General features: G+C 46.7%; 3 protein-coding genes across 6 annotated transcripts in view; 1 reads left to right on the top strand and 2 right to left on the bottom strand.

The window, feature by feature from the left end:
* Nucleotides 1–5,430, bottom strand: part of LOC107098155 — a 6,877-nt gene extending 1,447 nt beyond the window's left edge. Inside the window, exons 1-15 of the mRNA XM_015395658.1 lie at nucleotides 5,110–5,430; nucleotides 4,625–4,912; nucleotides 4,325–4,495; nucleotides 4,004–4,100; nucleotides 3,709–3,932; nucleotides 3,459–3,624; nucleotides 3,161–3,366; nucleotides 2,884–3,001; nucleotides 2,611–2,813; nucleotides 2,031–2,148; nucleotides 1,750–1,919; nucleotides 1,360–1,457; nucleotides 1,173–1,288; nucleotides 908–1,106; nucleotides 90–842 (exon numbers count right to left, since the gene is read on the bottom strand). Coding sequence (XP_015251144.1) covers nucleotides 90–842; nucleotides 908–1,106; nucleotides 1,173–1,288; nucleotides 1,360–1,457; nucleotides 1,750–1,919; nucleotides 2,031–2,148; nucleotides 2,611–2,813; nucleotides 2,884–3,001; nucleotides 3,161–3,366; nucleotides 3,459–3,624; nucleotides 3,709–3,932; nucleotides 4,004–4,100; nucleotides 4,325–4,429 — 2,573 coding nt within the window. The 5' untranslated portion in view covers nucleotides 4,430–4,495; nucleotides 4,625–4,912; nucleotides 5,110–5,430. The remainder of the gene's footprint in view (nucleotides 1–89; nucleotides 843–907; nucleotides 1,107–1,172; nucleotides 1,289–1,359; nucleotides 1,458–1,749; nucleotides 1,920–2,030; nucleotides 2,149–2,610; nucleotides 2,814–2,883; nucleotides 3,002–3,160; nucleotides 3,367–3,458; nucleotides 3,625–3,708; nucleotides 3,933–4,003; nucleotides 4,101–4,324; nucleotides 4,496–4,624; nucleotides 4,913–5,109) is intronic.
* Nucleotides 1–10,597, top strand: part of LOC107098169 (transcription factor IIIB 90 kDa subunit-like) — a 27,218-nt gene extending 16,621 nt beyond the window's left edge. Inside the window, exons 3-6 of the mRNA XM_015395676.1 lie at nucleotides 9,222–9,302; nucleotides 9,374–9,547; nucleotides 10,219–10,250; nucleotides 10,324–10,597. Of these exons, the coding sequence (XP_015251162.1) occupies nucleotides 9,222–9,302; nucleotides 9,374–9,547; nucleotides 10,219–10,250; nucleotides 10,324–10,464 (428 nt within the window). The 3' untranslated portion in view covers nucleotides 10,465–10,597. The remainder of the gene's footprint in view (nucleotides 1–9,221; nucleotides 9,303–9,373; nucleotides 9,548–10,218; nucleotides 10,251–10,323) is intronic.
* Nucleotides 10,598–10,625: 28 nt separating this feature from the next.
* The window catches only part of LOC107098166 (BTB/POZ domain-containing protein 6-B-like), a 5,955-nt gene continuing 3,598 nt past the window's right edge, over nucleotides 10,626–12,982 (bottom strand). For 3 of the 4 annotated variants that reach the window (XM_015395671.1, XM_015395672.1, XM_015395670.1), the window contains exons 3-5: nucleotides 12,705–12,795; nucleotides 12,514–12,632; nucleotides 10,739–11,771 (exon numbers count right to left, since the gene is read on the bottom strand). In XM_015395671.1, coding sequence (XP_015251157.1) covers nucleotides 10,739–11,771; nucleotides 12,514–12,632; nucleotides 12,705–12,795 — 1,243 coding nt within the window. Of the gene's footprint in view, nucleotides 11,772–12,513; nucleotides 12,633–12,704; nucleotides 12,796–12,982 lie in introns of all 4 variants that reach the window. The other variant, XM_015395673.1, reaches the window with a different exon arrangement.

The raw sequence follows: 12,982 nt of genomic DNA, 5'->3' as shown, positions 1-12,982 counted from the left end.
AGACTGTAGTCTGGAGAACCGGTTCTGGTTTCTCTGAAAGACTCTCTCTTGGTTTGGACTCTTCATTCTCAGTTTGTTTAGAGGCCCACGTGTTTGCCTCGCCACTCAAAAGTGTCACTCCATACTGGGCCAGATTAAGGTTTTTGGAGTTAATCTGTTGGATGATGGGTTTTTGATTGAGACGAAGCCCAGAAGAGACAAACTTGCTGGGAGGTTTAACTCTGATGCTCTGCCCTCTGGACTGGAGATTTGTTTCCACTTGTCCAACTCTTTGTACATTTGGGACTTCTTGGATGGGTGCACTGGTCTGTTTGCCGTAGAAGAACTCCTGCAGCAGGTCACTCTGCTCAGGGACCTCAGTCCTACCAGCAGCAGGATCCAATGTTTTCTCTTTGCCAGTCTGAAAGAAATAATTCCCAATGTGTTCCTGTGGTTGGACCAACGTTGGGTAGTGAGTGGTTTGAGTTGGCCTGTTGTGATACTGATGTTGGTAAACTGGGTTGTTGACCTCATCGACCTCCATTCCAGCGCCGGGGGACCAATAGAGGTTAAAATTGGGCTTTTTTGAGTCTGCCATGCCAAATAATAGATCAGATGGAAGACTCTGATGAAGAATCTCACTTTCATCAATAATGGACTGACCCTGGTCCATTTTGTCCCAGACTCGAGACCCGAAAAGGGAACTTGAGCTTCCCTGGTTTTCACTGATTGGACGGTGGGAAATCCTGTCAAATGGGCCTGAAGGGGAGTATTCTCCGCCTGGTCCTGGCGTTTCCCTGGCCTGTCCTTCAGAGCTCTCTGGTGGTGCGCTTGGGTCTTCCACATCGGTTAAAGGATAAAACCTGGAGAGAGACGAATAATCAGGAACCGCTTTTCTTTTCTGCATTATTCTTCAGATGAGACTCACTGAGGGACTTGCAGGATTGGTGTCTCTGAAGAATGGTCCTTATTTAAGGAGGAGAGCAGCTGTTTTTGTCCTCCTGATACTGGGATGAATTGGCTGTTTCCTGGTCGAGGCAGAGTTCCCACTGCAGATGGCTGTAAGCGGAGCGTACTCGATGGGGCATTGATGCTCTCTGACTGCTGACATTTTTTATTTGAATCTGCTAAAAGAGAAAACATTTAACGCAACAATAAAGCCAAAGATCTTCTCCTTATGAAAACATCCCAACCTCTTTTGCTCTCAAAGACTCTCATTGATCCGAATCCAGGAGTTGCTGAGGAAAAGGTCTGGTCTACAGAAATTCTGTTGACTGCACTCATAGGATAGAAGCATCTCACCGTCACCCTGTCAGAGATTCAGATGAGTCTCCAGGACAGTTTCAGAACAGTTCTTCCTGATGGTTCACAGGTCCTTACTTGAACTGAGGTTCTCTGGAGATGAAGTTCGGCCCATCTGCAATCAGGAGTCGATCATGGACTATCTCGTTCTCGTAAACCATGTACCACTCTCCAACCTGTAAATATTCTCACATTAAGACCATTAATTTTCAGGTCTAAAGGTTGGACTTGGCACTGCCCTAAACAACCACTGGCACAGATATTTTTAGGCTTTGCCATTTTTCTCTTCATGATCGAGACACCAAAGGAGCTACAGGTATACGAGTTTATAGTATCAACACCCCCTGAGCAGTCTTTGCCTAACTGAGACTCCAAGATGATCTGGAAATCTGGATATTTCAAATCTGATTGATAAAGAAATAGCTGAAAAGTTCCTTGGTCCATTTCCCCCTTAAAGAACATCCATACCGTCGCTCTGGTTCCACAGGAGTTCACCTTGAACTCAAACAGGACTTTGGATCCATCAGCTTGTTTTGGTTTGCAGGTAGGGTCCAGAAGACTGGTTCTTTCAGGTTTCACCATTGGCCACGTGGAGGTCGGCGTTGCCACCACAGTCATGGTGCCGTCTGCAGAGCAAACTGAAAGCAACGTTTATGAATATCAGAGCATCAGAACAAGTCAGTAAATTGGTCTGGTTAGTTTCAAAACTTTGCACATTCAGCTCAGAGCTTTGAGGGAGGAGAAGTTACCTATCATGTTCTGCGTTCTGTAAAGGCAGCGCTTTGATGTGGATGCCTGGACCTCCAGAGTTTTGGAGTCTCTTAAAAGCAACTTAAATGTTGCATAAAAGTTTGACAAGTTGATGTCCTAGAAAACAAAATACAGACATTAAAACTCTTCTACATCTTTAGTTTTTAAGTTTTAGGCTGGATGACCCTTTCAAAACCAAGCTAATAAATGACCTGGATAGCAAGCCAGTTTTGGTGCAGTTCTGTATGCATGCAGACCAATGATTGTGGAGCAGTTACTGGAGCATCAAGCAGCCCGAGTGGTGAGTGAACGTCTGATGGGTACCCTCAGATTAGATAGGAATACCATCTGTGACAGCAGCACCCACACTCTTGTGACCACACAATTTTTACAACAGCAGTCTTTGTTACTAATAAAGCCAACAGGTCCTTCACATTGAAAGGCTCTGCAGACCGTGCTCCTGGAGCAACGTCAAAAACTTGTTTAATTTTGAGCTATTCGCCTACCTCATGATTAGCTGCAAAACGTGCCAAGAATGGTTGGAACCTCAGTTATGTAGCCGTTACATCATGGACTAACCTCATAAGTGTAGCCGATGGAAAAAACTGGGATGTCCAGGATAGTTCTGATGCTGTCATTATGGAGGCGGTAACCTCTCTGGGCCACCAGCTGCTCCGTCAGGGGCTCATGGCCGACGCCGACCTCCCAGAGACTCCGAGACTGTCTGGCTATGCTGAAGGAGATTCCTCCATCGTAACACTGAGCAGTTATCTCTGGTGGGACTTTGGGGAGAAAGTCAGGATTCAGGAGAACTTGGACGGATTAACACCCCAGAGCTTCCTTAATACTCACATTCATTAAAAACTCGTGCTGTAATGACGTTCTGGTAGTAGTAGGACTCCCTCTGAGGCACAATGGTTAAAGTGACGTTTAGGTCTATAGAGTACTCCACTACACCTCCACCCATATTCTGTTGTAGGGACAAAAGCCGGACTTAGACCAGAACAGACGATTAGAGCCGTCAACTACTTTAATTGTGCTGCCTTGGCTCCAATGCCTACAGTTAGAGCAGCTCTGACAGTAAAGAAAATTAGCAAAGATGAGCTGGCTGGTAAAACTATAAGCTCACCGTCCACTGCACGACAGGATCATCGAAGGGTAGACGCAGCTGGTAGGCCTGGCTGCCGTTGGCATGGACAACCGGACTGATGCTGAGGCCTCGCTGTGGCTTCCCCAAGATCAGCAACCGCTGTCCATTAATCCAGATTTCCTCCAAGAGGACATCTGCTGGAATGTTCCCCAGATAGACTGTGAACTCCTGATCACCAATTGTCTCTGTGGATAGAAATGCCACACAGCCAGTCTTTAGGGTGTGAGAAGCAGGTACAGGTATCAGAGCTTTTCTAATCTAAAGCAAAAACCCTTACGGTTGAGGCAGAAAGGTTGCCTACAGACCAGCGGCGTCTCAAGCACTTTGAAGGTTCTGTGTTTGGTGTCAATGCTGTGGCCGTCGTCAAAGATCAGAGAGAAGACATGTTCATACATCAGGAGGACCGTGTAGAACTCCTGGTACAGATTTTCCAACACCAAACTCTGTAGGAACAAAGCCCAAGTTTAAAGTTGCATTTCCTTAAAGCCAATGGGCAATCAGCAATTAGACTTTTAATCCCACTCTACCTTCCTGAACCCTCCTTCTGACCCAAAAGGAACTCCAATCTCTATCATTCCCTCTTGATGAACCAGACTGAGGCCTTTGGAGGCAGCAGTGGCCTCATCCAGCAGGGAACCATCCAGACCCAAACTGAAACTCTGACTTTTTAATCCTGCTCCCTCCCCAACCAGAGCAGGTAGAAACCGAGGGACATTCCAGAGCAACCGAGTGCCATCGAATGATCCAGTATCTGAAGGAAAAAGGCAAGAACATTCTTAGCTCCGGTTCAGACTGCAGCTCATCTCTGATGCATCAGCTTACTGAGTGCGCAGGCCATGGACATATCAATCATCACCAGCATGAGCTTCTGTCTGAAGAACAGAGACACCTGGATGGTCTCCACTGGAACATCGTCAACCTAAGAGATCAGTTTCATTATCAATGTGAATGAAAACCAGGAACAGCTGAATCGTAAAGGAAAAATATTTTCATGCTGTAAAATTTTGTCCTTTTAGCTCCTAAGTGGTCACTCTGCATCTTTTCTAGACCAAGTTCTTAGTCTAGAACTAATGTTTGTGTGAAAAAGGACTCTTGGATTCACCATGGAGGAGAAATGTCTGTTGTGCGTTTGTTGATACCCACCATGGTGACCTCAGCATGCGGCTGTTTGAGCGGAGATCGAAGGATCACCCTCTGAGACGTGGCCATCACGCTGTAACCCCACTGTTGGGCCTCCGGGATGGACATTGAGGTAGTCTGCCCGTTCCTTTGCAGGAATATTAGCTGCCAGGACAAATTGGCTGTCTTCTGAGCCTGAAGACCACAAACCAGCCATCTGACATGAGAACCACCTCAGGGTCCAACCAGGGATATCAGAAAAACGTAATCCCTCATTAGCCGACAACTGGACTGGCTATACCATCAGCAGGGACCAGAGGTTACCTTAAAGAGAGCTTCCTGCCAAACATCTCTACGCTCCACTCCATGAGCTTCACACGAAGACTGTCTGTTAACATTCACCTGGGAGACGACCACAACAGTTTAGGCAGCAGTCTCACAGGCAGCACCAGAAGTGGTTACAAGTGTCCTCACCTCCATGTAGTCTTCCTCGCAGGTGAGCTCTCTGTGGGTCCAACTGATACCAGAACAGACCGTGGAAACAAACCGGCTGCTCAAGCCTCCACCGTTGTTTATTAGCACGTTGAACTTGAAGGTGAACAGCTCATCATTCTGAAAAAAACACCCAAAACAATTTGGTAAAGATGAGCAGCAGTAGGTGGGATTCAGGGTAGTTGGACAGACCCGGCCACCCTCAGTGGCCAGGTCTAGGCTGGTGGGTTGACCAGCAGGTGAAGCCAAAGGTTCTTAGAATTAGAACCTGGACATACGTTTGTGAAGCTTCTGTTAAAAGGCTTAGAACAAGGTACCTGGTTGTGGGTGAAGCAGGAGTAATAAGATGCCCTGAGGACAGTGAAGCCATCCTGCTGGTAGGCGCTGATGGTGTAACCACAACGCGAAGCAAGCTGCTCACCAATGGAGTGGACACCATCGTCGTCTAGATGATATGACAGACCGTGAGACCTGGAAACTTTAAAATCATCGTGTTCACTGATGAAGAACTGACCGACAGCTTCGAAGTGAGGCATCTGTGCCGAAGCCACGCGGATCCACAGGTACCGATCCCGACACTCCAACTGAACCAAACCTGCGGACAGAGCACCAGTGGGTCTGCAGTCGCTAAGGTTCTGTGCAACAGGAGTATCGTAGTGAAGATGCCAGGTTTCCTCCTGGAGACTCAGCTCAGTATTTAGATCTGGGTCAACTGGGGATCTGGAGACCCCTCCCCCAACCAACCAACCAACCATGGAGGAACCCAGGGAGCTGGTGGAAGGTTGCTTTCTGTGAATGAACAAACTGTAATAGATGTTCTTTTTCTTTTTCTGTTATTCAGCAGAACTTTAATTAGAAACACCTTAGTAACGCTAATGTCTACCAAACTGGAACATGTTTGACTTCATGAGGAGGAAACCCTGCAGGCTTAAATGTAGATAAACTAGAATCTGCTCACCGTCCAGCTGGCCCCCAGCCGCCGTTTCCTTAATAAAACAGCTGCAGATCATCCAGAGCAGCCTGGAACACAAAGCAGCAGAGTTGAGCTTTGACCTGCCCAGGTGAGACCGGTGTTCTGTCAGGAGCATACCCCATCAGACCGGCATACCCCATCAGAGGAGCATACCCCATCAGACCGGCATACCCCATCAGAGGAGCATACCCCATCAGAGGAGCATACCCCATCAGAGGAGCATACCCCATCAGACCAGCATACCCCATCAGACCAGCATACCCCATCAGACCAGCATACCCCATCAGACCAGCATACCCCATCAGACCAGCATACTAGTGATGTTATGAGATGAGCCGAGGCTTCGAGGCGTGTGTGGAGTAATGGAGGGGGCGTTTCCCCGAAGCGCGTGTCGAGGCGTGATTCATTTAGAGGCGGGGCCAAAATTGATGACGTCCGAGGCCTCGCTACCGTGATACCATGTGACCGCTTCGGGAAGTGGTTCAGAATGCGCAAGAATTTTGACAGGCATCTAAACAGCCTCAGTGTTCAGTCAAGATGTGGGAGTTTGGAGGAGAGCTGCTGTCAGCTGGATAAAGTTTGCATAGATTCTAAGAATAGATTGGTTGTTTTTCCAACCAATCTAGTTGCTTAAAACTAATTTGGTTAGAATAAACAATGTAATGATCAAAATTTGAGCAAACCACCGGACAAAGTCAGTGTTAACACGTTGCTGTTAAGTAGTATTTTCTCCCTGCTATGGTCATCTACATATGTGGCGTCATCTGTAAGAGACAGGCTCTCACTCTAGAAGTTGATGGTTCAAGACCTGCCTTTAACTTTGAAAATTGCGATTAAACTGGTTGATGAGACTAATTTGCATTGTTTTGCCCAAGTAAAAATATAGATTGGGTAAATTAGGTCGGTTTAGTCAAAAGATTGGTTGAACACAACTTCCAACCTGATTAAAACCAAAAATCGTGGAAAAACTATCATGTTTGAATAAAAATGACGTACACCTTTCATTTTTCTCATCATTGCTCATCAAAGTAAATTCCCTCTGGGATTATTAAAGTATTTCTGATTCTGATTGCCCAGTTTTACCCAATTTGCACAAACACTTTCACTGTCTGCTTGAGTTTATTTAACTAAAATGGCAGAAAAACTGTGCACCTTAAATGATTGTTCTAAGAAATTTTACACTTAAAAAAAATTACAAAAGATTTTATTATACACACCAACCATTAACAATTTCAAGGGAACTTTAAAGGGGGAAAAAAGAAATTTAGATTTTATTAAAAAATGTAGTTCTGCTGTCCACCAGTAGGTGGTGACATGTTCACATGAAGCCTCATGAATTGTGGGGATCGTTGAAGCTATTCGGCCAAACGGTTCAATGCCTCATGAGGCTTCATCTCACCATCAGACCAGCATACCCCATCAGACCAGCATACCCCATCAGACCAGCATACCCCATCAGACCAGCATAGCCATAGTCAATCCCAGTCTATCCTTTTAGTTTAAAAAAAAAACAAAAAAACAAAAAAAACAAAAAAAAAAAACAAGTTTAAACTACCTCAATTGGCGTGTATCCTTTTAGTCGTACACAAAACCCCCCAAAAACAATTTCAGTTCAGATCCCCATACCTTTCAAGAAACACCAAAAAAGTAATTAGTTTTTTTGTACATGACTAAAGGGATACCCCCCCGCTGAGGTAGTTTAAAGCCTATTTTTCATACAAAACTAAAGGGATAAACGCAGATCTGATTTGTTGGGCATGCGTATTGACTATAGGTACGTTCCTCTGACAGACCGCCGGCTCAGGTGAGACCGGCTCAGGTAGGACCGGTCCAGATAAACTCACCATACGGAAGCCGCAGTAGCTCTCATGCTGACGCTGGAAACTCTCTCCTCAGCTGGAAGCTCCTTCTCCACTGAGGGAAGCCGTCAGACTCTGCAGGCAGGTGTGCTAATCACCTGGTTGTCATAGTAACCAAAGAGAGAACCCAGGTGGGTCTACTTGAGGATGATTGTATCTGAATTGGAGCAGCAGGCCTTTTCTCTGCCTGTCAGGGAGAACTTTCATGAAATTCAGGCTGTGTTGGGTTTTAAAAGCTGCGTCTTCAGAGGATGAGGTCCGCCTGGACTGGATCCTTCAAGGAAAATCAGGAGACCGGAAGAGTTTTGGCTCTGAATTCAGGTCCAGCCTTCTGTACGCTATGTTGCCTAGCAACGGTGACATTTGACACCCAAAGCAGGAAAAGAATAAATACCAAACTTTTCAAAACTGTTTCTGCTATTTTTTGTTTATTGTAAAGTGAACAAAGACTACGCTCATGAGAATCCAGAAAAAAATAAAGGTGCCAAATAAAAGCAAATGTAATGATATAACAGGGGTAGAAAGATAGATGTAAATCCAAACAATGTATGTAAAAAAAAAATATATCCTCAAAATGTCTTATATCCAAAAACAAAAAATACTTAGTTAAGCAAATTGTGCAAAATAGCAATAAAAAGATAAAACTCCTATCAGATTTATAGTCCCCCCCCTGCAGATATATTAGAATCTGTCCTTAAATTCCATTGACACAGTAACAGATTAAAACCTTGAGATAAACCAAACATTACCGCCACATATCTGACTCTATAACCATTAAAACAACTATTTTCATTCATTTCAGACGGAACTATTCACAGACTGGATTATATTAAACTGCACTTCCAATATTCACCACTGTTTGGCGCCATTTCCCTTTTTCCTCTGATCACGGAGCAGCCGGCTTGCTTGGACTCGCAATGAATCCTGGGAAAACCAAGGATAGAGAGGATACATGGGGTGTTCTGTCAGACCAGCATACCTATAGTCAATACGCAAGATGTCAGATTTGCGTTTATCTCTTTAGTTTTGCTCAAAAAACAGACTTTAAAGTCGTAGGGAAATTGTATTTAAATGTCAAATCATTCTGGTTTAAACATGTATATAAATGTCTTCATCAGACCATATTGTCTCAAAAGTTAGAAAATTTCTATTTAAAAAAAATCCTGTCTTAAAATAAGTGTTTCTTCGTTATCTTCTGCAGGCCAGTTAGTTCTACGTCAGCCTGAACACCTAAATTCAGCCAATCATGTATCAACGGTCATCTGTCAATCAAATGTTTTCGGTCATAGCATCTTGATTCATGTGTCGCAGCTAATATACGCAACGGTTGAAATCAGAATCCTTTCCAATATTCCTAAAACCCAAATGAGAATCGTTTGGTAACCAGAACTGTCCCACATGCATCTTCATCAGAAATCAACCTGCAGAAACTCTGTAACCCGATAAAAGGTTCCCACAGGGGCCCACATGTACATTTAGTTCACAATAGTGAAGTTCTAGTTCTGCAGAAACTGTGCAGAGCTCTATAGGTGATTCATTTTCATCTTATAATGGAAGTGATTTGCTCTTTTATTTAGCTGAGTGTGTTTGTCTCCAGGTCCAGTTAAAGCTCCTCTCCTTGGTTCTGGTTTCCACACCGGCGTTGGGAAGGAGTCCAGAGCTCAGACGCTGCAGAACGGTGAGGTCACATTCTGTCAGATGATCCCAGCCGCTTCCCGGCGAGCTGAAGCTGTGTGTCCGTCTCTGCAGGTAAACGTCAGATCCAGCACCTGGGCAGCCAGCTGCAGCTCAACCAGCACTGCCTGGACACGGCCTTCAACTTCTTCAAGCTGGTGGTCAGCAAACACCTGACCAGAGGACGCAGGACGGAGCACGTCATCGCCGCCTGCCTCTACCTGGTGTGCCGCACTGAAGGGACGCCTCGTATCCTAGCAACCAGCTCTCAGAGCTGCTGCTCAAAACCACTGATCTCTATTTATTCCCTGGATGGCTGATTGCCAGTAGCTAGTACAGGGTTAGAGTGAAGCCACCGGCCGCCATATTGGTACTCCCTAGTTAGACCAGCTGCAATATGTGTGCTACAGCATTGAACAATAATGCTGTAGCACACATAAATAAATAAACATATACATCTATATACATACAGTGGGGAGAACAAGTGTTTGATACACTGTCCCAAGCACTTTTAGCAAAAACGTTCCCCATTATTATCCTGTGTTTTTATTGGACGGATTGATTTTATTTGTAATTGAAAAAAGTTTTAGATGAAACGTTTTTCAGGATTTCAGAAAATTTAGCACCAGATCAACATCCTGCAGGCGACTGAGGGAGAAATCGCCCGTTAATCAGTTAATGCAGCAGGATAGTTTTTAATAAACAAGAAATAAATGAGATAGAAAAGAAAGGACTTCACTGATTTTACCCTTAAAATAGAAACTTCTAAATAAAAAGAGCTTTTAAAGGGACAAAAACAAGCAAAAAATAATTTAAATAAATATATTAGATAGCATCACTAAAACAGAGATGAATAAATCACGTTCTGCAGCAGAACCTCTAAAATAAGTCGGGTCCATTTTTCCTGAAGCGAGCCTCAGATATGCTGCTGGACCTCAGCGACCTGCTTCAGGTAGGACCGACCTCACAGGTACAGACAGACGCTCCGAGCTCTGGACCAATCAGGGCCTGTTCTCTGTGTCCAGGTGAACGTCTACACCCTGGGAAAGACCTTCCTGCTGCTGGCGCGGGAGCTGTGCATCAACGCGCCCGCCATCGGTGAGACTTCCTGCCCCGATCATGTGACCCGCCCGCCTGAGGTCACATTTAGCTCAAACAGGATGTGATTAGACCTAAACAAGGACTGTGGTGCCTAAAAAACTGAAATTCAAAAATCATTACAACTTTAAAAAGTGATCAAATTAAAGGAAAGTCCTTCCTGTATCTAGGGGGACCTCTGGTGGCAGCTGCAGGAAATTACAGCTAATTAAAAAAAAAAATTACACTTTATTTAAAGTCAGCAAAATTTATTGATTGAAACCTCTCAGAAGCACGAAGTCTATTAGAACTATAACCGCCATCTGTCATCATCAGACGCACCAGAGCCAGACTTCCAGGCCTTCAGCAGTAAAAGATCAGTTCTGGGATCTGCCCCCCCTGCACTCCGGTGCCGTTGGTACTGTCTGAGGAGCACTGAAACTGGAAGGTCACCTTCCCACATTGCACCTCCGTCATTCCCTCCTGTCCAAAGTAGCTGAGCTCGTTCCCGTCCAGGACGGCGCTGACCGTGTAGAAGGTGTCCTGCTCCACCTGGACCGGATGTTCAAACCAGACGGGGAAGGTGCTGCTGGATCCGTCGGACAGAAACTTGGTGAGGTTCTGGGCCAGCAGGGTCCCCTGCCTCTTTAGCTCGATCCTCACGCTGTACTCGGCCTTCCCGCCGCTCGATCCGTACAGGCCCAGCCCCGCCATGAAGATCCTGCGGTCCACTGCGAACTGGATGCTGTCGCAGCGCCCCCTGTAGCGCCACTGGTTGCTGCGGTAGGCGGAGGCCTGGAAGCGGTGGCACCTCTGCGCCGCCAGGCCGACCCGTTTGCCCACAGGGAAGTCCAGTTGCGGTTTGTTGGCGGCCGTGTACCACAGGAAGATATTGTGGGTCTCTGTCAGCGTCAACACGTCCGATTGGGCCGGTCCGTCTGCAAACTCCTGCAGAGACATGGAGGGGATCCGGATCAGGTACAGAGCCTTCCCAAGCACGGTCCGCTGGTTCCGAGGGGTCGCCACCAGGCCCTGCCGCCGACACTCCGCCGCCGCCCAGCTCAGCGCCGCCTGGAAAACCGCGTTCTCACGGATGTTGAGGGTCTCCCTCTGCAAAACTATCTCCAGCGTGGGCCGGTCGATCTCGCAGAACCCTTCCGACCGCAGCGCCAGTTCCGCCTGAGCGTCGATCACCTCCCAGCAGCGCTGCGTAAGCTCCGCCTCCTCAAACAGCCGGCTCTGGGACAGCAGCACGCAGGCGTTCTTCGCCTCCAGGCTCGTCTCCAGGAAGCCGACGCACGCCTTCGCCACGGCTGGAACAATGTACTTCTTGGCAGCGTAGAGGGTGGCCAGCACCGTGTCGGCGTCCAGCTCCACCTCGTCGCTGTACATGTACCTGAGACACAGGGGACAGGGGGGACGTTAGACACATCAGAGACAGAGAGGACACGCCTAACAGCTGCATCACTGGACGGACGGACCTTTCCAGAGACGCTCGGCGTGAATAAGGCTGCGATTGAACCCATTAAGACTTGAAACCGGGTCTGAACAGGTCACACTGTGCACCGGAGGCTAAATCCAGGTTAGCCAGGTGTCCACAGACTGAAGAACCCTGAAAAGGTCTGAACCGGACTTACTGAGTCTACAAAGGTTCTGATCCGGGTCAGAACCGGGATAGGTAGGTGAATACTTTTGGGATCTAACCTGATCTGAGTTGGTTTAGTCTAAACCACAAATAAAGCAGCAAATACGTGTTGGTCCTGTAGGGGGAGTGATGCTCCCCCTACAGGACATTTTTTATAAACGAAGTGCCTGAATGAGTCTAATCTAGGTCAGATCTTTAAACTCGGCCTAAATCTTGCTCTTCTACTTCTACTTTCACCGGCGCGTCTCCAACATCCAGCGTTGAGTTCGAACTCTTATACAGTAGCCCGATAAAACCCAATAAAACCTGGAACTAAACGCCATTTCTGACATTTTGAACTGAAAAAGCTTCCTGGATGGAAGAGAAACGTCTTCAAACTTGGAAACAAAGTCCAATTGTTGCTTTGCTTCCTGAACGTGGCTTTTCTTTGGGATAACATGTTAACTATTAAGCAGTTAGTCCGGATCGGATCAGTTCTAGTCTTAGAACTCACTTTAACAAGGTGAGGAAAGCAGCTGGTTCCACGTCGGGGATGTGGATCTCAGATTGTCCCTCAGCCAGGTCTCCATAGAACATGGCTCCGAACACGGAGCTGCCGACCGCCAGGACGTACTGCAACGCAGACAGGAAACGGATCAGAACCGGCCAGAAAACCCACAATGTGAGGATTAAAAAGTTCGGTACCTTATGAGCCGGGACTGTCTGCGTCTCTCCTGGCGGACCCACGATGAAGTGAATGTCAGCCATGTGCTCGTTGTTGAACATCAGAGCGTTCCTGAACAAACAAGAGGGAGGAGTCAGCAGGGGGCGCCGCTCACTGGACCCTGTCGTCGTACCAACATCCTTCCTACTCATCTGTAGCGGGTCAAAGCGAAGTCGCATGTTTGGTTCTGGCTAGGGATGCACCATATTGGGATTTTGGCCGATATCCGATATGCCGATATTTTAAAACTCATGTAGCC

This window comes from Cyprinodon variegatus, unplaced genomic scaffold (genome assembly GCF_000732505.1).
Source record: "Cyprinodon variegatus isolate N-32 unplaced genomic scaffold, C_variegatus-1.0 Scaffold752, whole genome shotgun sequence".
Classification (NCBI taxonomy): Eukaryota; Metazoa; Chordata; class Actinopteri; order Cyprinodontiformes; family Cyprinodontidae; genus Cyprinodon; species Cyprinodon variegatus.
This window is presented reverse-complemented; position numbering and strand designations above follow the sequence as displayed.